A 27160-nucleotide genomic window follows, 5' to 3' on the forward strand; every position below is an offset into this window, starting at 1 on the left:
CTTTATGTTAACAAGTTAACATTTCTAGAAGCTTCCTTGACCATCCCAGTAAATGGGTACTTCTGCAGTGAGTCAAAGAAACAAATGGAATGCTAATCCTCTCATAACAATTACAACAGTGTAATGTAATACATTTTTTCCTATCAAAATTTACTTTACATGTAAGACCGTGGAAAAGAATGAAAACCCACTAATTCAAGTCTTTACCATCAAAGTCCTTAAGACCTAGAGAAAGGACAAATAAAAGAAGAAAAAACCAAGCTTTTCACTACCCACAGTAATTCAAAATGCTAGAGAAGACAAAAGGTAATAGCAGCAGCAAGCAAGAAAAGACTGCACATACCTCCTCCAACTTAAAAATGGTCAAATATCAGTCATGTGAATTTCACTTTTCACCCCCCAAAGCTATCAGAGATTCCGTCGAATCCCAACCCCTTTTCCGGCCACCCTTTATATATTTACACTCAGATTCAGGCTGCTGGTGCCGATGATTTCTTCAAACCGAATCATATTTCAAATATCCAGAGATCAGTTGCATGTTTTTCGCTTCAAGTGTATCCAAGATGGGTGGTTTTCAATAATTATTGGCCCAGTTGATTTGTGCACGCTGTGGCTGCTGCTGATAAACAGCGGCTGGTGGGCCCACCATTTCGACACCTCCAGCCATGGTCTGAGACTGTGGCAACAATGGCGGTGCCAGTGCCTGAGCAGGGGGGTAGATTGCAGGAAATGGGGGAGCAAAGGTCAATTGCTGCCCCTGAGGGAGATTGTAGAAAGAGTTGGCCTGTAGACCTCCTGAAATGTCTCTCACCGGTGCATGAATCCACACACCTGAACCTTCGCTCTGCAAAAGTCAAGGTCACAGTCACTATCTATCTGAGTGCAGAGGTTATTAGTCTGCATAACAAAGTGAGGAGTGCCATTATAAAAATATGGGAGCGCAGATGTCAATTCCCTATATGTGTGTGTGTGTGTGCGCACGCGCATACGTGTGTTCGCATGCGCCTGTTATCCATAGGCATCAAGATTTATATGTGAAGGATACCATTTGTCGAAATTCAAACAATAAAATAAACAAACTATGAAACTGAAAAATATACATATTCATTTTATAAATATTATGGCGACCCAAAGGTTCAAAAACTAATAACATTTCCCCTTGATATAGTTTATTAAGAACAACAAATAACTAAGAGAGAAAGTTGCAGAGATACAGTTGAAATTGGTTAAAGTTAACACTATAGTATATAAGACTACACATTATTTTTTATCGAGGTTGGACCGGTCATGTCTGAAATGATTCTGATTATCACCTTTTTGAGGTTCAAATCAGGCTTGCAACTAGGACTTGCCTCGACCATGTTTTTAAACTATAGTAAACCAAACAAAATGTGGTGTTATTTCCGTGGCATCCTGTTGAAAATGTTGCTTCATATGTTCACATTACTATGATTCCCTCTCCAACAGGCCCATCCAAGCTCCAAACCTCATTATTCTCCTTGGATTATTCACTTTTAGGTCTCAAGCAGCGAGGAGCAAAACCTAAAAATATAACCCTAACCCTAGAAATAAAAATTGAACCACAGGACAACTTGCTCAGAGATCTAATTGATGTGGATCCTCGCGCTCGGCACCTACCAGGATAGGAGTTAGGGGATCGGTGATGGGGATCATTCTAACTTCCTAAGGCTCATATTTTAATTTTTAAGTATTTTTTAAGTTCCTTAAGTTATAGGAGGGATACCACGGTCTTTTCCAACCAATATCACTGGTTTCTTTGAGTTATGAGGGTTTTAAATAGGCCCCGAACATGTATTACTGGACTTACAAGTGGGGAGAAAGCTTTTGAGTCATTAGTGGGCATTTTAGTCCATAAGTGTTAGGTTTCTTTAGGGTTTTAGAACTTTTTAGTTCCATTTTTCTAATATATTGTAAACCTCGTGACACTTTTCTTGGAGATATAATGGATCAATGAATGAATGAAAATCAGTTTTTCTTGCTTTCTTGCAAATCATGGAAGTGAAGTCTACTTTTCCAAGGTGTGAGGCCTTGACCCCTTGGTGCGATGCCTAAGGTCCCCTTGGCGTGATGCATCAGGATTGCTTGTGGGATTCTAGCACAATCTTCTTTGCGAAGCTTCGAAAATTTGGATGTGATCCCTATGAAAAATTCGAAGTGATTACATGTCTGATATTTCTCTTTAATTTTTTGTTTTAATCCTCTTTATTTTCAGTTCTTTATCTCTAAATATTTTTCTTTGATCTCATGCCCCTTATTCTCACAAAAACTCTTCCCTGCACCTTCCCTGCATATGTCTACACCTTTCTGGCATATGTCTGCACCCTTCTAAGCCTACCATAAACCTATTTCTTTTGGAAGTAAACTAATTTTCACTAAATAATAAAATAGCCACACGAATAATGCCAGAAAAAGGGCATCTATCCATTACAGGAGCAGAATAGATATAATGTGAGTTAAAACCAGAAGACATACCTGCTGCCCTGTGAGATAGACATTATTTTCCTTATACTGGGTCTCCTCATTGCCAGATGAGTTTCCCATGGTCACAACAGGAGTGGGACTGTAACCGGCAGGAGCAGAACCATATGGCCCATAACTGGTTGACACTCCAACGAGGGTTGAGCTGACAGTACTAGTTCCAGGCTTATAGTATTTGACAGAAGTAGCAGCCGGTGCTGCCAGAGGCGGATAAATGCTACCAGCTGGAGGCTGCTGAGGGAAAGCAGGGTTACCTAGAAATTGATGAATGGTTGGGGGCGGAACATAGAACTGGGAGAAGTATTGACTGTATGGAATAATGTTAGGGGGGTAGTGAGATATATGTACACCGGCAGGCTGCCGGAAATAAGGAACTTGTTGCTGGGTTACAGGTATCGAACTCTGTGTAACTCCTGCAGGTTGAGTGGCAAGGGGAGTTGGACCTGCTGCGGACAGAACCAGAGAGTTCCCGTTCTGTAATTAAACGAACAAACGAGTATCTCAGAAAGTATATCTACTTGCAAAAGAAAATGAAGACAAAAATATTGATCCAAAAGACGGAAATAAAAATTATAAAAGCCTCACTCATAAACAACAGAAAAAATTTCTTATAGCTTAGTAAAGAAAAAGATTATGATTTTATTTGAGAATACAAGTACCACCAACTTTCTGAACCATAAATAATACCAGATTCTTATTTCTATTTTCAAGTAGATGCCTTCTCCAAATCAGTTAAGTAGGGAATTAATTGATAGAAAGAATCTTCAGTTTAGAAACTAAGCGTGCTCATTTACGAGTTCTCGAAAACATCAAGGACTATAAAGTATAAACACGCCAAATCATTTCAGCATATCCCCACGCTGCCTTCAATGTCGCACACGGAATTATTATATCATGCATGAGAATGATGAAAAATAGCAAGATTTTTAGAAATATTAAGAGCAATGGTATTTTCTGAAAACTGAAGGGTACCCATATCTTCCCCGGAAAAGAGGTTGGGGGGGGGGGGGGGGGGGGGAGGATTTTCAAGTTGTCGAAAACTATGCAACAATGCTTCAATTTACTGTAAAATACAAGGGTGTTACACCTCCTGAAAAATCAAAACAGCATTCAGAACTTTTTCGCATGTTGTGAAAAAAAGAAGATTAAACAACATGGAAAGCCTCAAATCTCTGCAAACCTCTTGAGCAGACTGGCCAGTCTGAGCTGCAATATTTCCATTGTACTTGGTGGTGGCACCCGGCGCATGTAACGGAGAGAAGCGACCATCACCATCAATACCAGGTCGATAAAATTGGGTATAATAGCTGCTGGACGGATCAAATGGTTGCTGGACCTGAGTAACAGACAGATGGATTTCTAAGCTGGGAGAAAAATTAAAACAAGAAAAGTGTTTCAAAAGTCAAAACTACTATATCAGATATAAGAGCAACTAAATAGCAAAAAGAACAAAAATTCAACAGTAATTTTTCTTCAGGAGATGGTTCTCCCAGTACTTGTAACAAATCAAATCCAAGAATTTCAAGGAAAAAGTGGGGGTAATCTCCATGATACCATTTCATTTCTAAGAATGCCAAACAATTCCAAACCGATTAACCAAGCTAAAAATCCAGCACCATTAGAGACAGGCAGCAAGCTAATATAATAAGACAGTCAGTGACACAGAAAAGCTCAACTGGCATTACAAAGAGAGCAAAAGGATTGAAAGCTTACGACGAAACTTGGGATGCGTGAGACATCACGTGCCTGAGGCTCAGAGCCTTCAAAGGGTGCAAATTGGGTCCCAAGCATTGGTGGCATCAATCCAAAACCCGGATAGTTTGGGGCAGTATGAACCGAATACTGAGGACCCCCTGCTGACGCTGCCGCCTCTGGCTTGGATTGATCATATTCCGGTACCGGAGGGATATCGGATGAAATGTCAGCCTCACCGGATGATAGAGACTTTGGAATGTGTGCCGGTGAATGAGTAAGATCAGGGTAATCTTCCTGAATAGTTGGAGAGGCATTTTGATTGCTGCATTCAATAATAGAAACAATACATTTCAAAAAATTTGAGGATACAGAATCTCATTTGGAAGCACTAATAACAGTTATTAGATACGAATGATAAATCCTGCAACCTTTAAGGAAGTTCAGAACTATCATTAAAAATATACAGAACACAATAAATAAATAAAATGAACCAAAAACAATATAGGCATGCACAGCAGATACAGAAACTAGACAGCACTAGCCACAGTGGGTGTGTGTTGTTATTGGTTTGCCATTCAACAACAAAACAAAACAAAACAAAAATGATACAGAACATAGACAACACTATCCAAACAACTGCTGATCATCTTACTTTTTAGAGGCAAAATTAGAAAGGAATGTATGACAATTGTTCTATCGTAGTTAACAAAATATTCCTAGAATAAGATTAGCTAGAGGATGCAAATCAGACTAATGCTACTGGGGAAGAATGAAAGAATAAAAGTAGTTGAGCCAAAGATACTGACCTCGAAGAAGGCTCCTCGGCAGTTTCTTCGAATACCTGAGATGACTCAGAGACAGTAGAGCTATCGCCACTATTGGGGCCATTTGTGAAGCTCGTCGTGACTCCAAAACTAGAATCAAAGCTTCCAAAACTCAAACCTGTATCAAAGCTTCCAAAACTCAATCCAGTTCTTTCAGCTTCAGGGACTTGAAGATGATTTGGAATGATAACATGCTGTCCATCTGAGAAATGCAACTCCTCTAGCTTCTTCTGCAACTTCAAAGTTGTCACTTCTGAGCTTGTGGCACTTGATTCAGGTAGTGACCGAGTATTTGTTTCAACTGTGACCACTGGAATGTCAGAAGTGACAATGGTTCCAGAAGCTTGAACAACATTGGGGTTTGTTGGTTTCAGTTTCCACTCCTTACCTGGACCAACTGCTGAAAGAACAAAGTTACCCCAGTTAATTTTCCCTTTGCCAATGCTTTGTTAGATCCAAATCAATTCAAGAGTTATTATTAGCATAACTGTGTTTTGAAAACTAGTCTTTAACCAACCAGTTCAAGAGTTATTTATTACCATAACTGTGTTTTGAAAACTAGTCTTCCACAAACCACTGTTAGTTACATGGGACAAGGCATCAAAGACTGCCAATGCAGATATTAAAAGCAATTCAATAATTGAGATTTAGTCGAAGAAGTAATTAGACAAAATAATCAATAAAAAAAAGTTGCATAATTACAGTAGGCCAAACAATCCCATGGATAAAAATGAAGTTGTAAGATCATATACTATTATACAGTGCATACTTGCACATACAAATTCATATCAAATCATATGAAAGGAAAAAGGAATCTTAGTTGTCGAACGTAAAATAAAAGTGATTATAACATATAAGCACAGAATCAAGGTAGGAAGATTCAGTGACACTGGTAAGACAGGCAATGGTGATTCTTTTCCAAGATATTTGACCGCCCACGTCGTGTGACCAGTGACATGGTATACAGGCAATAGTGATTATTTCTGCTGGGATGTATTTGCATGATTCAAGAGAGTTCCAGGTAGGCAATTTCAAGAAGTTGATGAAGAGATACTCTTGAAGTTACTGTAAAATGTCCATTCAAATTTAGCCAACTAATAATGATTTCAAATAGGAACAGATGATCAAATCCAAGTCAAGGAGTAGTGAAGTTGTGGAACCCATCCTGCGTTGAAATTTCAAATTTAAACGCTTCAGATTGTGTTAGTAAGTATTTACACTCTTTTTCCTTTTGATGCATAGTTTTCAGGTAATTGAGACTGAGCAATAAATGGTTTATTAGTTTTCAGCAGGTGAGTTTCTGCAGTGTGAGGTAGTACATGAAGTTCTATTGAGGATAACATTGTAAACATAGTGCCAACGACTAATGATTCAGGTGGGACCATGGAGGGAGGGAAGGAGACTAAATAGGTAATGGGGAGGAGGAACCTCTAGAGAGAGAGAGAGAGAGAGAGAGAGAGAGAGAGAAATCTGCTTTTTTAAAAACCTTGGTAAGAACCACCAATGTAGGTATTCCACCTATTGCTGAGGACATGGCTTATGACATTAGACAGGTTTCAGTGTGAAACACCCAACAGTATGTATGGTCGACAGAAGAGACTGAAAAAGTTCAACAATATGCAGTTAAACATTCGTTTAAAATTAAATCAAAATGATTCTCAAGGAGTTGCTGAGTTGTTTTCGTGTACAGATCACAGTGTTCTCTGTTCAAGTAGCAAGGAGACAAATAATTTGAAGAAAAAAAGTATAAGACTCTGAAAGAAAAAAGAAACAGATGTAAATCAAGGAGAAGATGATTGTGTACTCGGGTGGTAGGAAAACTCAAACAGTTAGCAACTTAGCAGACACAGCTGGCAGAAAGCCATTGGATTATTATGGATAGGGTAAGCAAACACAGTGGCTGGCAATGATAATTTGCACTTATGACCAATCTAATTTACTATTTCACCAATCAACAGCTGTTCATGGGGGAGTTAACTAACAACTAACAAGTTATTAACATTTACTGTACCCATCTCTCCACAAGAAACACACAAAACAACTCAAACCTCTCCTCAACACAAAACATAACTTCGAAACACTGTTATACTTACTAATAATACTATGTTTAAGCATTGTTTAAACTCTCCCCATTCCTTACCCCCCACGTCCCCGCGGAGCACATCATCGAGTGGCTCAAGTTGATTTGGTTTTGGCCCTACCAAGTTCATCAAAAACTCCTTTAACGCAACTGGGTCAGTAAAAAATGAGTCAACATTGACTCACTGAATCAACCTGATTTTACCTTGACTGAGTTTCTATTTGAGTATGCATTTTATGACGAATATAGTACATTTTATTAGGGCATATTCAGACCAGTCCTGCGAACTGAAAATCATATAAAAGACAAATTAAGACTAAATTAACGGTGTTTAATCCCTGCATTTTGGATAGATGGACCTAATCTCCCAGACAACCACATGATTTTGTCAAGCCCTGGATTGCAAACTAAATGCAAAGGGCTAAACAACATGACTCCAGTCACCATATTTCATGGTACTGAACTTACCCAACAACGTCCTTGATCAGCTAAGTACATACAGAACCCGCAGGTCTGGGTATTGGCTTCATTACATTCTATACCTCGATGAATAAACACAATAGATGCATATAAAGGGGTTCTTCCGGTAACAGAAATGATAAATATTAAAATACATAGAAAAAAATGCTAGTAAAAATAGAACTAAATGGGCACAACACAGTAATGTCATAAATAAATGAGTAATCATTTACTGAGAGGTAATATCCTATATTCAGCAGGATCATCTCTGCAGGTAAAAAGCGCATAGAATAATATTACCTTTCTGTGGACCAATAAGTTGCTGTGACCGGCTGCCGTAATTAGATGAAGGCCTGCTGGATGAAGAGCCAGCATGTGAGGACGTAGATACAACTTGAGACGTCTCAGAAAGCTGGCCCCTTTCAACTCCCTGAGATTTGCTAGGCACCTTCCCATGCATGAAAGGGTTCCCGATTTCTGAAGATGCCTTTTCATTTTTAGACATTGATAACTCAGAATCAACAGTGTCATGAGATATAAGTTTGCTTTTTTCGACACGGTTAGCAAAGTGTGGTGAGACATGTTTGATCTCAGCAGCAACTGTATTAGTTGGTTCAACAGTTGTGCGGTGAGTTCCGACTTCACGTTTAATTGTACCAACTACACCAGGGGCACGTGAATCAATAGAGGGCACTAGTACAGGATCTGAAGCCGAAGAATAGACTCCAGATACGGATGCTTGAGTCATAGATGCTAAAATCTGGCCAGAATTTGGTGTAGATGGTCCACGGACCCCACGAATTAGAGATGCAGAACAGTTTTTCACATCAGCAGGCAGTGACAGTGCACTCGCTTTTTTACCGACGTCAGCAATTGAATTTTCTCCAGCCGCGGAAACATCACTGTCTCCAGATACTTGTGATGCACATCCATGAGAAGAATCCCCATGTGCTACATTGGTGGGGCCATTGGCCAACCCCGATACCATGCTGCAAGGATCAAATATATGTAAAATCTATATCCAGCACATGTACACATAAATTACTATATTACTATATATGCATACATACAATAAATAAATACATAAGCAAAAGCAAACCATGTTCATCTCCAGTTGGGAAATTTAAATAGACTACAAGAATAGGTAATCCTCATCTCCAGTTGTGGTAAAACAGTATGACAATCTTTTACACCAGATGCATCAATACCCAGAATGGTGTATCACTGCAGTCTACCAAATTAAATTGTGAGAAGATTACAAATAAAACAAGTTGACATCTATTAGGCAGTCGTCTTTATTCGTAAGTCGCATAGTTGCTCTCTTTAAAGCAAACAATTAAAAAGCGTAATTTATTAATCAAAACTTACAAGCCACAAAATATGAAGGCCAGAATATAAATGGAAATAATGTTCACTGTAAAGAAGCAAATTTTGGCAGAAACTATGAACAAATGCCACAGGTATAGACTTCCAGCAATAAAAAAGAATGACAGGGCTCTAAGTCATTCTGCACGCCTGAAGTGAGCGAAAACCAACCCACTTTCTGGGTTCCTTAATTTAAATGGTATGTCATTTTGTCTAGATACTCTAATACGCATGGTGTGATTTCAATCCCAAAGGAATGGATCACCAAAACAGGGCTCTTACTATGTTGGTTTAGGACTTTTAAAAGGGGAAGTTTAAGCGCTACGATTGATTAGGGATTAACTTGGATTTAGGAACTGATTTTTTCATAGCTTTATTCCCCAAAGTGAAAGGCGCTTCACAGGTTTGCACTTCCGAACGCCTCAAAAAGGTCCTCCCTAATATTATTTCTGAAAGCCAGTGCGCTTTTGTTAGCCAAAGACAGATATTGGATTGCTCAATCACGGGAGAATGGATGCAGCAGTCAATAGGCAACCAAAAGGGCGTACATGGAATAGCAAATTAATCAAAAACTACAAAGTCATTTGTAGTTTCTGCAAACAAGAGTAGCTTTGTAATTTCAGTAACGAAAACAGTAAAAATGCAATTTTTGTAAAAATCAATATTAGTACACTTAACAACAAAAAGCAGGCAATAGATTTACGGAGATGATATTTTCACTCCCCTGCAGTACGCATTCGCCCTCCTCATAACGTGAACAGTGGGCAACTTTAACGCTTTTTGACATCAAATCACGTTCAAAGGGGGGCGAATGTGTACTGCAAGGAGGGTGAAAATATCATCGCCCTAGATTTATTCAAATCCTTCAAAGACAGTACCTTACCAAACAAACTAATAATACGTTGGTTCTTAAATGACTGTACAATTCATATACCAACTCTATCAGGATTGCATTTACAGTGCCTCATACAGTTATAATTTATGAGAGGAGTGAGTTATACCGGAAGTGCTACATCAACATACCACATAAATCTCTGAAAGAAATGTTACCTTGATATAGGAACCGGTGCATTATTTTCTGCTTCCTGTGAGATTGGTGAAGTAGATGTAGCGCCTTTGTCTCCATCTTCCTTTCCAGCATTAGGATTCCTTCCGCCACCAGCATCTGAGAAGAGATAATTAAGATGCATGGGTCACACTTAAAAGTAACAACTGAAATTGACAATTTGACATCCTCTAGGATGCAGCAAAGAGTAAAATTTCAACGGGTAATGGTCCTAATTGATATAGTGCAACATACATGTGGATGAGCTCATGAACACAATAGGGCAAATACAATATGATGCAAACCACCTGTCACAAAGATATGGTGCATCCCAGCCACTCAAAGGCCAGAAGATCCAGATGTACGATCGGATTGAGCAAATCAAAGGCCGAGAGATTTAAAGACACGATTAGATCAATTCAGACCCTAAAATCAACCGTTAGGACATCAGATCGAGTGTCAGATGACATGGATCGACAATCAGCAACGAGATATTGCCCAATCATAGTATCCCATAGATCAGAACGAACGAACGACCAGATCAACGGTCCATGTGGATCATCATGCTTCAAGAGTCTTAGATTTTCTTTTGTTATTATTGTTAGAATTTTTGTTTTGGACGAATTTTAGTTAAGTTGGTCCTCCAAGTTATAGAGAAGTTTAAGAAGAGTTTAAGAGATTTTAAGAGTAAGTTTTTTTGGGAGAGACGAATGAGTTTAACGTTTTTCCCTTCATTTAGTTGTTTAAGGATTCCTAGATTAGCTAGGATTTGGACCATGCAAACTCTATAAATAGGTCATTCACTGCAAATGAATTTGAGCTTTGAATAATGAAAATCTAAGCTGAATTTGGGTGAAGAAAAGTCTCCTCTATCTTCTATTTTGGGAAGAAGAAGTTGCCATGTTTTCTCCATGAAAACTTCAAGTTTTTCTTAAGTTATCTAACCCTGTTGTATGAGGCTTTTCAACTTGTTTTTATGCCAGTTTTTCATGCACAAAGAATCAGCCGCGAGTAGATGATATCCACAGATTTTGATCTCAAAACCTGCCCTACAAATCTCTTAAAAGCTTCTTGGTTTTGCACGTAGGAGAAACCAGCAACCACAGGTTTCCTGGTAAATCCAAAACCCACCTTACTGCCTTGTGTCAACAGCAAACCAAAATCACCCCCCCCCCCCCCCCCCCCTATAATTTAGACAACTAACCCAGCCTCCTTCCCTGCTAGTTTTGATCGCAGCTTAAATAAAATCCCTAAAATAAAACATGGAAATAAAAATCCTAGAAACTAAATGAGATGGAAATAAAAATCATAAAAGTTCTAATGGGCAAATATGCCACTTATTGGGCCTACAATACGCATCAAAACCAGTCTCGAAACTTCACTTAAAACGACGGCCACAACACGCATATTTTATTCTAGTTGTGAATACCTCACAGTGAGTTATTTTACCTCAGCAGATCTAAAACCTTTCCAGCCACCCATGTTCTTGCTTTCAATCAGTCATCACACCCCTTTCCCCTCAACTTCAACAGTAGGTAAAACTTTTGGTGAACCAAGAACACCAAGAACCCATCTCTAAAGTTACCTGAGAAACCAACAAAAACCTTCGCAAAACCCATGGCAAAACCTTCTTAGTTTATTCGAAAACCAATCCATCACCCCATCTTTGATAAATCGAATTACCCACCTTTCCTCATTATTAGCCGCCCATAACCATCACTACGCCATTTGTATAACATCTTTCTTTAATTGAAATTCTATCACCAACCCATATTCTTGAAACCTCTAACCGATTCTTAAACGTCCCAACATATACCACGTTTCTTGATTTCGTTATCCTATTCATCTTTAGCCAAAAGTCCATCTTCAACACATTTCTTAATTCGCATTAACCACCCTTTAACAACTTCTTGAAACACCAAGAATCACATTCGTTAAACAACGCAAGAACCAACCCTTTCCACCTTGATTAACATCCATTAGTTCTCCATAAGATTCCCTACACAACCACCTTCCCTTCAATAAAGATCTCCATTAGTTTCACGCCATTTTTCCTCTTTTCAACAAATCCAACAACCCGTTTTCCAAATTCCAACAACACTTTTTGTACCCTTTTTCTTAGCCTTTTCGCTTGATTTTACCTAACCTAATACCATCATCCTCTCCCTTTACCATTACTTTAGCCTACTCAGTTTGCTCTTTACCTTCCGTGATAGCCAACTTCCACTACAAACCGTGCATCATTTGGTATCAGAGCTTCCGCTAATACACTACCCTACGTCATTTGGTATCAGGGCATTCCACTGTGTCGATTCTACATTGCATGATGCCAACATAAAACCTTTTTCCACACAGTTTTTGTAATCACAGAATTAATAGTAGCAATAAAGCTGCAACGCCGCTAATCAGGTTGCTCTTTACCTCCCTTGATAGCCAACTTCCACTACAAACCATGCAACATTTGGTATCAGAGCTTCCGCTAATACGCTACCCTACGTCATTTGGTATCAGTGCATTCCGCTGTGTCGACTCTGCATTACATGCCAACATAAAACCTTTTTCCACAATACAGTTTTTATAATCACAGAATTAATAGTAGCAGTAAAGCTGCAACGCCGCAAGTTAGAATGTTGTAAATTGTAATAAGAGTGGCAACTAGGGCTCCAAAGCTGGCTTCAGGGACAGGCCGAGGTCCAAATCAAACCTTATTTCTAATCAGGCCTAAAGCTAACAAAAATTAATAGGCCTCAAGACCTAAACCCAACTTGCAACGCAAGATGAAATGAAACAAAAGATGCCGCATCAATTCAGAGATTCACATCAAAAAAACAAAAATAGAATCACATATTCAAAAGCTTGAGGATGATATATTGAAAATCATAAGTTGATATGACTTAAGCCTCGCTCAGTAACCTGTTAACAAGAAACACATATTCACAAGAGATTGTTTTAGTGGGAGAAAAGACATTGATGAGATGTTAGAAACAGATTGCATCCCATAACCGTTAACACTTACAACAAGTGTGCAATGAATAATACAAGAACCCTTTCATGTCTGTTTGAAGGAATGTACCAAATAGCTTCCCCAGGGCTTCCACCGTTGATGTAGCCCACGCATGAAGTGGGATTCCTAGGAATCTAACCCAAATTGCTTTAGCTCCTTGTTGGTAACCAGGATTCCTCTTTGGTTTGCGGTGGGCCTTTGAGAATAACCAACGACCCTTAATTGTTGAAGGTAATTCTACAAATGCGGTAGCCTGGGTTTCTGGTTTCTCAAAGGGTCCTTGGAAATTGAAGAAAGTGGTTGCGGAAATATTGGACCTGATAAGGGTACTCGATCCGAGAATTGAACATCGAAGGCGATCGACGAACGAGGTGGCTGATAGCCTAGCAAGGTTGGAGCTAAAAGGGAAGAATTAGAGATAGTATCCTTTCTGTAATTATCCTTTCTGCTGAAAGGAAGGAACGAGTATTTTGGACTATTGAACTCTCACTTTTTTCATTTGCATCTTTGTATTGGCCTCGGGTATGCCCAGGCCTTCCTCTTAATATTTTGTAAGAGCAGGTTGGGACTCCTGGTCCCGAATGCTAACTCAATAATAATGGCATACGTCATCTTTCAAAAAAATAATAATAATACAAGAACAATTACTTTTTAAAAAAAATTCCAGGATAATTTCATTAAGAAAGGAGCGGGCCGAGATGGACCGCTACCAAAATTACAAGAAACAAAACAACCAAGTACAACAATATAAACAAGACAACTCTCAAGGAGGAAGAAAATCGAACCACTTCAACTCCAACTCCAACCGACTAACCCCACGCCTAGCCAAAGAGTCAGCCTCCCCATTTGCAGATCTCCTCACATGGATGAAAACTATAGAAGAACCCGCGATTAAATCATCTATTTCATCAAAAATAGAAGAAAATCTCCAAGGAGGCAACACCAACCCTGTTAACCATCGAATCACATTCATCAAATCACCCTCCACTATAGTGCTATCCAAGCTATCTTTATCAAGCCTTTTTATGCCATGATATACCGCCTTCACCTCGGCGTCCAAGGCATCACATACTCCAAGAGGGCCGGAATAAGCCCAAACAACATCGCTACAAGCATCCCGACACAATCCACCTACCCCGACCGGGCCCGGGTTCCCAAAACCTGACCCATCAAAATTAATTTTAAACATCCCATTACGCGGGGCCTCCCATCTCTGGGCAATCCGAGGCTGAATCTCCCTACTAAAGCAAACTTCCTTCCAACCCTCCCATGAGTCAAAGGCCGAGACAAAACGAAAAGCCAGAAGACTTCTCGCCCATAAAATAGATAGAGCAATAATTTTCATATATAGCCAATGCAGAGATTTTGCAACCCCTCAAAGACTCGAGAGTTTCTCTCTTTCCAAATTACCCACCATGTTGCAAGTAGACAAATATTCCACAAGACTTTGCCTTTCTTCTTCCACAGCACAAAGTCCCAATGATGCATCAACTCCGTAATAGAAAATGGAAAAATCCAACTAATACCAAATCTCAGAAATATAAAACTCCATATCTGACGCGAGAAGGAGCAATGTATGAAAAGATGATTCACAGATCCACCATCATCCAAGCATAAGGGGCAATGGTCAATAAGGATCATACCACGCTTCCGAAGGAAGTTAATCGTTTGAATCCGATCGCGACAAACCGACTACCTGAAGATACCAACTCTAGGCGGGCAATAACATTTCCATACTTTGGCTGAGATAGAGGATACAACACAAGGCAACAAGCTGAAATAGAAAATTTTGACAGAGAAAATACCAGAAGATTCCGCAATCCATACTCTTTTATCCATACCGATCCTCTTAATATAACATCCGTCTAAAAGCTTAAGAAATTGAAAAACCGACTCTAACTCCCGATCAAAGAAATTCCTTCTAAACTTAGGGGACCAAGCTAAACTACCCCAATTTCGATCAAAACAATCACAAACAAAACTCTCTTTCTCAACAACTCCATTATATAAGTCCGGGAATAAATACATAAGAGACTCATCTGCACACCACATCATCACTCCAAAATTTAATCCAATCCCCCAAATAAACTCTAAACCTAACACTCACGTTAAACGCATGTGACATTTTCAATATGTCACACAAAACGATCAAACCTTTAAACTTGAAATGGTTATCAGATTCCCACTTCCCCGGTTTGCACCCATATTTACTCTCAATCACTCTAAACCCACATCTGAGATTGATCCTCCCCAAACCTCCATCACCATTTTCCCAACAAGGCATGGTTAAATTATTATTTTTTATTAAATTCTTTCACTCTCCTAATACCCAAACCACCTTTCTTTACAGGAAGGCACACTTTATGTTAGCTCACCAAAGGAATGCCCTTCTTCTTATCATTGCCTCCCCATAAGAACCTACTTTGAATTTGTTCAATACGCAATACTACACTGACTAGGCATTTGAACAACGGCAAAAAATATATGGGAATATTGGCCAACACCGCCTTAACCAACACAAGTATACCACCTCTAGAAACAAGATTCTTTTTCCACCACTCCAACCTCCTTTCAATTCTCTCTACCACAGGTACCCACAAAGATTTATTTGGTCTCCCAACACCCAAAGGGAGACCCAGATATGTGGAAGGCAATTTATCTAGCTGACATAGATTGAGGCAAAGCATTCCATTAATAGAAGAGCAAACAGGTTTCAAGTTTCAACCCTAACCAAGTGAGGTGAGAAATTTAACAGTGTAATATATATATATATATATATGAGGAAACTGTTGGTGAGCTTAAGCTCACCAAACTTATGGTGAGCTAGCTTGCCCAATCACATGTGTCCCACATTTTGGGGAGTGATCCAAACCATTCATTTGCAAGGCCTTATCATAGATAGGGGGTGTACCAAAAATCAGCTCCATAGGATCATCCTAACCCCTCCATTTGTGGAGGACAAAAATGGGGCAGATTTGTGTCTGTCCATTTTTGTCCTCCACAAATGGAGGGGTTAGGATGATCCTATGGAGCTGATTTTTGGTACACCCCCCATCTATGTAAGGGACTTTCAAATTAATGCTTTGGATCATCCTAACAAAGTGGGCCCCCATGTGATTGGGCAAGCTAGCTCACCATAAGTTTGGTGAGCTTAAGCTCACCAACAGTTTCCTCTCTCTCTCTCTCTCTCTCTCTCTCTCTCTCTCTATATATATATATATATATATATATATATATATATATATATATATATATATATATTTGAATGGCAGCAACAACAGTGTAATTTGAAGCCTCATATTAAAAAAAATTGAACATATACCATAAGAGACGTAACGAGAAGAATAGCTCCCCCTACCCCCCCTAATCCCTCGTCCCTGCATGCCTGGTCTCCACCTAGAATCAGCAGGCTCTCTGCTGTTGACATTCTGCAGAAACAAATGCGAGCATATTGATAATTTGATTCACTGAAAACCCATGGAAGAAAATAACCAAGACACAACAACAATTGTTGTTTGACAGCATTATGTGCCAAAGGGCACACAATGTCAACAAATTGAAAGATATAAAAGGTTGCCAAAGATCTATCCCTCTTGTGAAGAATTGTCCTTAATTTTGTTTCAGATATAGACAATACATGGAATGAAAATTGTTCTTGTATCAAACAGACCATATGTCACATTTTTAAAAAAATCTAGCTTCTAACTAACATCAAGTGCAGCCCACAAATTTTGCAGAGATAAAATATTGCTGTTGCAGAAATGGAAAAAAGGTGCCAGCCAAAATTTTAAGATGGTAACAACATGGGTTAGAATTTGGTTAGATATGTATCATTATGGATGACAGATATTTGATTTTTTATGTGTGATACAGGAAAACAGTCTATCAAACTAATGCATTTCCATATATATATATTGAATGGCAATGTATTTTCATATATAACTATGTAAAATTTATGTCACAAACATAATATTTATCATGTGTTTCTGTTTTTGATAATTTCTCCTTATTTTACTATTTCATATCCAATTGTTTACTTTCTTGTGGCCAACAAGCACACAGCATATTGTCCCGCACAAATCCAACATATTCAATATTAATTTGAGGCCAGTCGCTTCAGTATTCTGTAGGGGGTACAATTTCAGAACCGCCATGCAATCCTATTAGCAAGACTTAAAGAGTAACAATTACATTTAAAGGGGTTGCCACAAAACAAGAGGGAAAAATATCAACAGTCCCAGTAATGAAATGGGAAGATAACAGTTGCCCACGGAGGACCAAGATTTTTCCCAACAGCTTTTGGAGTGGCCAATACACTATAGTACTGGCAGATTACCCTAGCAGCAGGTCAACATATATAAGAGAGATGCTTTTAATTAGTATTCATAATAAATGAGAAAAAACATTAAAAATCAACGACACGAAATAACTACCACAAGCTACTTCAAAGTTCATGAAGTGTTTTTTCAAGTATATATTTCCAAAACTATCTATATGCTCACTGAAAGGTTGGGGCTGGAAAGGAAATTACCTTGCCATCTCTCATCAAAACATTTACCGACCCAGAAACAATACAAACCTGGAAAGAAGAAAGAGGGGAAAAGAAATCCCAAATACTAGAATGCCTCACGACTCCATCCTTACTCCTTGGCCAATGAGTCCATGTAGTTTGCCTCCTAATGAATGTAATAGAACAACATATTCTGCAAATAACAAGTCATGAATCTCTTCCAAACATCTATTTATCTCCCTGAACAAATCACCTATCTGTTCACGTTCACTTAATCACCTAATACAATTTGAGAATAAGAGAAAATAAATAATAATAATAAAGCCCTCCAATAGAACACACACATGTACCACATTTGAGTGTTTGACTCCGATGGGACCTGCAAAAGAATTACCGCATTTGAATGTTTTCCAATAGGACCTGCAAAAGAAACTTCTCATCTTTATGCGTCTATAACTACGCATCACAAAAAAAAACATTTCAAAAAAGAAACTTCTCATCGACCCATGGTTGCAAGTGAACAGATCAGCGACTCTCGAGGGATTTACTTAGGGAACTTCCACCAAAGCTCAGCTACGATCCCCAGCAAGAGGTTCCTCCATCTTCATAAGGGTCTCGAAGTGTTAGCACAGCTCTGTGTTTCTACAAAAGCCCTCTAATACTACTTCTCGATCCTTGGTGTGGGGCTTCCTCCCTTGGAGATTACTTCCTTGGGTTATTCATTATGGCCGTGTTTGGTTGCAAAACGTGGAAGACGGCTGGGCATTTCCCAGAATATGGAACGCCAGATGTTGTTTGGTTGCCAAATTTGAGCTCAAATTCCATTTGACTACAAGACATGGAGGGCCATCATTATTAGCTTTTTTTCCTAGGTGGCGCATACGTGGTGGAATTGTCCCCCTTACTAATCTTCCAATGGAAAACCTCCATTTTGGCGGATTTTAGAAGCGAGAAGAGTAGAATATGTCTTGTCTTGTGTAATCATTACACTTTTCTCTCTTTCTCTGTCTTTCCTTTCTCTCTCTTCTACTATCTATTTTGGTAATGACACCCCTACATTTTCCACATGGTTTGACACCGAACCAAACACCCTACCACTCTTCCCCTATTCTCTTCTAGACAACTCTACACATCTCCCATCCTTGTCACCTCCCTGTTGACTACTACTTCCACTACTCTCCCAGAGAACCAAACAGGACCTATGGCATTTGAGAGTCAGAATAGTGTTGAGGATTCATTTTGTAGGAGAGATGGTAGTCTGGAAAGTGCACTTCCTTAGGGGTGCATTTGGATGCACCAAAAAGTGGGAAATTAAAAGTATAAGTACAGACTTTCCATTTCCTAGCTTTATCTGGTTGCTATTTACTATTCACATGGAAGTCATTGTTGGCTGTAAATTTTCCAAATGCATCCCATTTTGCATTGTTTGACTTTCCTCTCAAATCAAGAGAAGAGGGACAGTAGAATCCATATTCCTTTTCGTCTACTTATGTAGTATGTGCGTCCAAACAGACTAGGGATTATTTTTCTATGACAGAGGTTGATTTGGGCCTTCGTGTCTAAGTCGGACTTGGTCTTTATCACAAGAATAGAGATTAGAGGGTTTGAATCTGATCCCTGATGGGAAGTCTTTAGTTGATTCATTCAGCCTGGCCCTGTCTGCTTCTCGCTCTCCGAAAAAAAAGGTTTGTACAACTCTTGCTCCTACTCGAGTTCACACTGTATGTTGGACTACCTGTTTGAATAAGATCTTGATAGTCAATCACCTTAGGAGTTGGAATCAGATTATTGCCAATCATTGTGCTCAGTGCCTTGTCTAGGAAATAGTAAATCACATATTTATCCATTGCAGATTTGCCAAAGACATTTGGCCATTTACCTTGAATCTCTTCTGTGTGAGTTGAGCTTTTTTGTGCCAAATTGCTGAACTGTTTTAGGGATAGGCTTATGCTCCTTGGCTCCTATAGGGCCGAATCTTAAAGAGATTAACATATTCGCTTCTCTTTGGCTACTTTGGAATGAGAGAAACAATATAATCTTCAAGGGCTCATCTAGGAACGCTAACTCTATTCAGCTGCAAATTTTTTCCACTATTGTTCATCGGGTGGTTGTCCTCTTTTTCTTTTCTTTTTTTTGAATGGCAAATAAAATTTCATTGCAAAGGAAACCGAGGGGGTCCCATCTTTACAAGCGAAGAAAGGAAAAAGATTCCAAAGAAAAAATATAAAAGGCAAAAAAGACTAGGGAGAAAGAAAATCTAAAACTCAAAACTCTCTGTAGAGGCTCCCTCTCTGGCCAGATTGTCCGCCTCTCCATTCGTAGACCACCGGATGTCGTTGAAGGAAATCGAGTGGAATCCAATACTATCCTGAATCTCATCAAATGGGGCGGCAAATCTCCAAGGTGGTACGTGTGCACCTCTAAGCCACCTAATCACATTGGGAATCCCCTTCCACCACCACCTTGTTTAAATCAACATTGTGAAGCAACTTGATATCTTGATGAACCACATGAACTTCCGCCTCATTAGAGTCGGCCACCCCAATTGGGCCACCGAAAGCCCATAATACTACCCCTTCTTCATTCCTCAATAGGCCTCCAATACCCGCCGGCCCAGGATTCCCCAAACTTGAGCCCTCAAAGTTAAGTTTAAAGAAGCCATTGGGAGGAGGAGACCGTACTTGGGTTACTTTGAGTTCGTTGCTTGAAGCGATGCGAATTTCCTTCCAACCATGCCATAGGTTGTAAGCTGATACAAATCTGAAGCATTCAATAGTTTTCACCCAAGATATGGTTAGACCAGTTACCTTATTGAATAGAAATTGAGCTCCCTTGATAAATCCTTTAAACACCCTAGCATTTCGTTCCTTTCATATTATCCAAATTGTGGCTAAAAATGACACATGACAGAGTTTTACCCTTCCTCTTCCACAGTGCCCAAGCCCAACTACCAAAAAGATCCACAAAAGTTTTTGGGAACATCCATGCCATCCCAAATCTATTAAGTAATCTTCCCCACACCTCCCTAGCCATCTTACAGTGAACAAATAGGTGGTTGTCCTTCTTGAGTTGCGCAATATTTCAGAGACGTCTATTCATTGTACCTAGGTTGAGGTCTGGTTGAGTAGGTTAGTCGTGGACAAAGTTTCTCTTAGGTGGTTTCTTCCTAGGTTATTTAAGTAGAACTTCGATGATTTTAGCGTGAGAAACCTAGGTCCTCCGGCATTGGAGATTTCTCTGCAGCATCGAAAATGAGGTCAGGTGGGCCTTCTCTGGCCCGAGAAGGGAAAAATATTCTAACAAGGCAAAGGTTTAGGCTTTATTGGCTAGAATTTGGCTCATGAACCAGGTCATCATCGGTTTTCCTATTGTAGAGGGTGACTCATCCCAACGTGATTCACTAGTTGAGTAAGGGAGTGAGCTACTGATGCAGAACAATACCTAGAATAGGGAAAATCCTACACTCCTAACGGGATTAAGACTTTAGGATTGTTGATGTCCCCATCAGCTACCCTCGTAGATTTGCCGATGCCATCGAGGAAGGGTTGGACAGGGCTGATGGGCACTCCACGTACAACGCATTTGCCCCTCGACTAATTGTGATACTAATCATTTGGCCCGATCTCGGATGGTTAGAGTTGCTTTTAAGACCTTTAATCATCTCCCTCCTTGATGTAGTTTTTTTTTTCCTCTCTTTTTTTTGCTTTCTTTCTGACCATCTCAGTAATTGGGCTTGTCTCCTTTTCTAATAAATCGTTGCCATTAAAAAATATTCCTATCATGCAATAAGCTCTTCACCTCAACTAATATTGGACAAAATTTCCAATGTCTTTCTTTTTTCCTACCAAAGAAAATGAACCTATTATTCATTCAAAAAGAAAAAGGAAATGAACCTATTGTTCATTCAAAAAGAAAAAGAAAAAGAATCTATTATATCATACAAAGCAGCATGGGTATATCACTCTATCTTTTTATAGGAATAGCTTTAGGTTTTAAAATAGCAAAAGAAAGGACAAAAAAAACATAATAAATGTTGAGAGAATGGATGAGAAATCACACATCATGTAGCTGCAAAGCCTTATGAGAAGAAATGTCCCACCTAGAGAGGAACTCCCACATCCCGACTTCCTCTCCTACCACTAACAATTTCATGATTCACATCAGGACCACATTAACACCAACAACTGCCTATTGTTTGTAGTTTTTGGCATTTTAGGGATGTTAATGAATTAACTATTTGAAGATCAATATTTCTAGAAAAGCAACCAGTTAATTGGTTAATCTTCAGTATTAAGTTAATTTAAAAACATTCTCAACTCAACTCAACAAAGCCTTTGTTCCAAACTAGTTGGGGTCGGCTAAAAGAATCCTTTAGAAAAATTTCATGAAGAAAATTAGTTGACATGATTGCTTCTAACAGACTAACATACTCCCACTTCTCAATAGGGGTGGACATGGTTCCGGTTCGAACCAAGGAACCGAACCGAACCAGCACATATGGTTCGGTTCGGTTCGGTTCTGTTCCATATTTATATGGTTCGGTTCCGGTTCTGATATCCTGGAACCAATGGAAATTCGGTTCGGTTCTAGGTTTGGGATCCCGGAACCGAAAACCGAACCGAGAACCGACCCTCACCTTAAAACCCAATGCCTCATCGCTTTGCCTTTAATATTTTAATTCACTCCCCAAATTTGTGCTTGATTATTCCAAATTTGTGCATGTTTGTAGGTCATATATAATTTTTGCATTGCTCAAATTTGTGCAAATTTGTGCCTGATTATTCCAAATTCGTGCATGTTAGTGTTTGTAGTTCATATATAAACAGGACCGAACCGATTATAAATACGATTAGGCAAAATATCTTGGTGAAGGTTGGGTAAACCCAGAACCGAACCGAACCGAACCGATTATATATGGTTCTGGTTCGGTTCGGTTCCAAACATATATGGTTCGGTTCTGGTTCCAATTTCAAGGAACCGATTATATATGGTTCGGTTCTGGGTATACCCCAAAACCGAACCGAACCGAACCATGTCCAACCCTACTTCTCAACCTTTTGAGAACCTCAGGATTGCAACTCCTGCACCTGCTTCATAAAACGTAGGACAGAACTAGAGAAATTATGAGCATTGGATCTAAAGTCTAAGTGCAAAGCTACAGGTTCATGAATCTTCTAATTAGGTTACAGATTTGGCTTATGGCATGCAACTTACCAGGCAGGTCGACTCATAAAATAGATCAGTTTTCTACTTTTGTTGCTACTCCAACTCCCACTTCCTACCACTTTTGGTAATTAATTGTAAAAACATGATTTCAATAATAGTGCATCGCATTACAAGAAAAAGATCGGCGTTGGCTAAAGTGTTGTTTTTTATGCTAGTTATACACAAGGTTTTAAATTTCAATTTCGGTTTCGGTTGCCATGGAAACGGAAACGTTTCGGTTTCAGTTGGAAATTTCGGTGGAAAGCCTGTAAAATCACAGAAACATATGAAGCCTGTAAAATCACAGAAACATATGCAAATGATAAAATTTAAAGATGAAACTTCAATAAATGCTAGAATAAGCACAAATACACACTTAGAAACCATCACATAAGCAAGAAAACCATCCATAATGGTTTAAAAACATCGATCACCAAGTGGCATGCACTGTCGCGTGTGTTTGATAATTTAGTACATACCAAATTACACATGTAATTCATATAAATATTTATGCATAATGCATGCACCACATTTCGCATGCAATTCATATAAATATAATTATGTAATACACTCAAATAGTTACCACTGTTACAATTTTTTTTTTTGAATGGCATGGGATTTTATTAATGGAGAAAAAAGCAGGATTGACGATCTATCTGTTCAATACACGAATGAAAAAAAAATGAAAAAAAAATGATATAGTGAATAGAATATCAGGGTGGTAAGAAATCAAATATTGCCAAATTCTCCTGCTGGACTCCCGCGCTCTAGCTAGTATGTCTGCTTCACTGTTTGCCGACCTCCTAACATGTCGATCGGAGATATCATTACCAACGCTCTATCCATAATCTCCTCAATGTAATTGCAAATCTCCATGCGTAAGGATGGCTACCCTCCGTCCATTTAAAAACATTTAGAAAATCATCCTCCACTATTAGCCTAGACATATCATATATCTCTCCTCTCCATCAACTTGAAGCCCGGTAGCACCGCTCTTACTTATGCACCATTTAAGTATGTGAACCCAATTGTATCTGAAAAGGTCCATATCGTCAACCCAGACTCATTTCTTAAGAGACTCCAACCCTAGCCAACCATGGGTTACCCAAGCTAGATCCATCAAAGTTGAGCTTTAATTTTCCAGGGTCAGGGGGAACCCATCTTGGGAATGGATCTCTATATGTTCCCCAGTAGTGTTTATCTCTATCCAGCATCACCATAAATCAGCATGTGAGGTGAACCTGAAGCATGGTAAAAATTTCACCCATGTTATAGTTAAAGCAATTACCTTGGTGTACATGAGAATCGAGCTCTTTACCGTGCCTCTGAAAATTCTAGCATTTCTTTCCATCCAAATCACCCACATAGTGGCCAGTAAGACCACTCTCCATAATACTCTCCCTTTCTCATGCCATGGGGTGAAGAACCCACTATGGACGAGGTCCGCCACATTCGATGGGATCACCAAGGTGACGCTTACAATTTTGGTTAATGCATTTCGGTATCGGTTTTGGTGGGGATGGAGACGGAAACATTTAGATAGTTTCATGTGAGTTTCAGTGAAAATTTAAAACCATAATTATATAAAAGCTGATTGCAAGTTTTAGAAAGAGAAATCAGGTCTGCACCTGCTACTTCGAACATGATTAGCAGGAACAATACCCTTTTCAGCAGAACGGCACTAGTATTTGATATGCAGAACTTGAGGACAGACATAAAGATGTGTTTTCCTGTGTTGGAGGTAGGAAATTAATAACTAAAAGCAATTCAATCTTCATCCCAGCAACATAGCAGTGACCTTAGCATTTTTCTCAGTTCTATAGCATTGGCATATTTTGCCTGCAAACAGAAATGGTCTAGGACTCTAAGAATTTTGAAAGGAAGTAACTGACTTCGACATTTATTCACCATAGGATTGGCCAATTATCTTAAAGCAAGCAGCAAGAATGAAAACATTGTTTTTTCTGAATGGTAACAATGAGAACATTGTTTTTCGATGAAGTCTCTAGCCAGCTTGATTAGAATAAGATACTATTATAAAAATCACCAAGCATTGAATGCAACAACTTCACCAATAAATCATAACATATAGCAGTGTGTTGCACAGTGAAACCATAAGAAAACCAACCAAGAGGTCTATTTTATACAATATTCCAACCTCAAGATGATCAAAGAACAACCAAGAGGTCTATTTTATACAATATTCCAACCTCAAGATGATCAAAGTATACTTTGAAAATGTATCTGTATTGGAACCATGAGAAGAGCCTTAAACAACGGAGATATCAATTAAATACATCTTCACTAAATTAAACAAGCTAAAAAAGCCTTCTCTATCAATGTACACTGCAAAACACGTGTTCAATGAAACCAAACAGAAAACTTCCCTTCAAATGTCAAGCAATGTAAGACAGAATATGTCAATTTGAAACATGTGGAATATAGATATTTTATATCTATAAATATGGAACAAAATTAAATGAATCCTATTAGAACTTAACACGCATGAATAGGAACATCAAACTCTGACCCCAAGAACAGTGAGATAAAGATACTCGCACTAATAAGGATAAGAATTTAAATGCTATGTGATGCCTAAAACGAAGGATATTAGTGGTAACATGAAAAGTTTTACCTCTTTTCTCCTGTCGCGCTTCCTTCTGACTTCATGAAAAGTATCTGCAAAATCACTCACTTGTAATCAATTCACTAAATTAGGAAGACGGAAAGTATACGAAGCCTGAAATGTGATACTACCATGTTTCCACCGTTGCAATGTTTTGCTCTTAGAGTGGGTAGCCTTATACATTTAAAAATTTAGAACTACAACGAATTGTGTAGGTTAAACATTAGCCAATAATGCAACAGTTGACACAACACACAATGCAGTAATCCGAGAAGAAGTCTCCAGCGTTCAACAATGATGCATTAACTTCAAAACAATGATCAAATGTACAAAATCTATATTTCCATGATGACTGTGGAAATGTACACAGCAAAGTCCGTACAAAAAGTTATATTATCTCGTATCTCGCATTTGATTAGATAAATTACAACAAGCATATGTATGACATGATTTTGAGCCGGGCAATTTTATTTTGAGACACATGAAGCACTATCAACTCAACTCTAGAAACAGAGAAAATAATTGCTGATGAATCAGTATACCATATCATCTTACAACCTGCTCCAACCCAATAAAATGCCTTTCTTAACTATCATATGTGGAAATCCAGAGCTTGAAGTTCAGTAGTTTTCCACCGGGTCCATGATTGAAAACCTAACAGACATGAGCCCCATGACTCTTAAGATTTATATACGGATAAAAGGAACTGGGTCATGGTTTATTGATCAGTTAAGAACTTCAAAATCATGAAATTCAACTAAACCTACTAAAACTATGTTGAATAACTACATTTACATACAGGTTACCAACTTGTTGGTGATAGATTAATGACATCCATCACCCAAATGTGATGAAAGTAAGAAACGAAACATTTTTAGTAAAATAATGAATTTCTCTAATTCAAACTTAACATACATGAGCCCCACTGCAGCTCAACAACAACAATATAGAGCTCATAACACAAAATCCAGAAAGTATTCGCAGTTGCTCGCCAAGTTCCACTAGAACCGCATTATAGATGCATAACAAATCAGATCCATGAGAAACAAGGCAATGTTAACACAATCTTCAATTGACCTTGACTTCACTCGCAAAAGACTCACTATGTTGTGACCTAAACAGTTTATCTTGATTCCTTATCTTCTGCTGGTCTATATATAGCAGAGTATTGTGTATCGTGACATATAGCAATGGTGAGAAGAAAACTTGCAAAAGCACCATCTTTCTTCACGAAAAACGGGTAAAGAATGAGATTGGATCAAAATCATAGCAAATACAGAAGCCCAGGAGACCCAGCACAACCCATCAAACTCTACAGAGCCGAAATTTTTTTTTTTTTTTTAACCTTCCGAAATAAAACGAACATTGGAAAACATCAAAACAACAAGTACTAAAAGTCTAAGACTAAGACATCATTGTGCAAAACTCCATCCGAAAACCCATCAAAACCTAACAATATTTTCACAATCCAATCCCCGTATTGTTTCGTGAAAACAGAAATCCACCTCCGAATCAAACCTAAGAGCAAGAGAATAAACCCTGCTCACAGATCGCATAAAGAGAAAAACCCTAATAAATGGAGCCAAAACAACACAAGGATAAAAAATCGAGAGAACCTTGATGGAGGAGTTTCTGAGCCGTTTCATTGGGATCCATAGAGCATTCTTTGAGCATTGCGTATATCTCATCATCGCTGTGATTTCCAGCGATCTCTTTTATGTTTTGGATGGTTTTTCTAACGCTGTTTGGAATGGAAACCCTAAAACCAGAGCTCATGTTTGGAGCAGAGGAGAGAATAAGCTGTGGTGTGGTGTGGGGCGATAAATAAAATGGGGGATAAGAAGTTAA

General features: G+C 38.8%; 1 protein-coding gene across 2 annotated transcripts; it reads right to left on the reverse strand.

The window, feature by feature from the left end:
- Positions 1–81: 81 nt before the first annotated feature.
- Positions 82–27152, reverse strand: LOC143851971 (uncharacterized). Of its 2 annotated transcripts, none has more exons than XM_077361489.1 (10): positions 26929–27152; positions 25322–25365; positions 16294–16399; positions 9973–10087; positions 7858–8546; positions 5001–5415; positions 4213–4516; positions 3680–3835; positions 2494–2973; positions 82–844 (listed from the first exon to the last, which is right to left on the reverse strand). In XM_077361489.1, exons 1-10 carry the CDS (start codon positions 27086–27088, stop codon positions 575–577), a joined length of 2739 nt encoding a protein of 912 aa, XP_077217604.1. In that variant the 5' UTR covers positions 27089–27152; the 3' UTR covers positions 82–574. The 2 variants fall into 2 exon arrangements, with proteins under 2 accessions (XP_077217604.1, XP_077217603.1); XM_077361488.1 differs by having other exon boundaries at positions 5001–5418.
- Between the last annotated feature and the right edge of the window lie 8 nt (positions 27153–27160).

This window comes from Tasmannia lanceolata, unplaced genomic scaffold (assembly GCF_043159265.1).
Source record: "Tasmannia lanceolata isolate RefF3 unplaced genomic scaffold, GAP_Taslan_0.1 ptg000018l, whole genome shotgun sequence".
In the NCBI taxonomy this organism is placed as follows: Eukaryota; Viridiplantae; Streptophyta; class Magnoliopsida; order Canellales; family Winteraceae; genus Tasmannia; species Tasmannia lanceolata.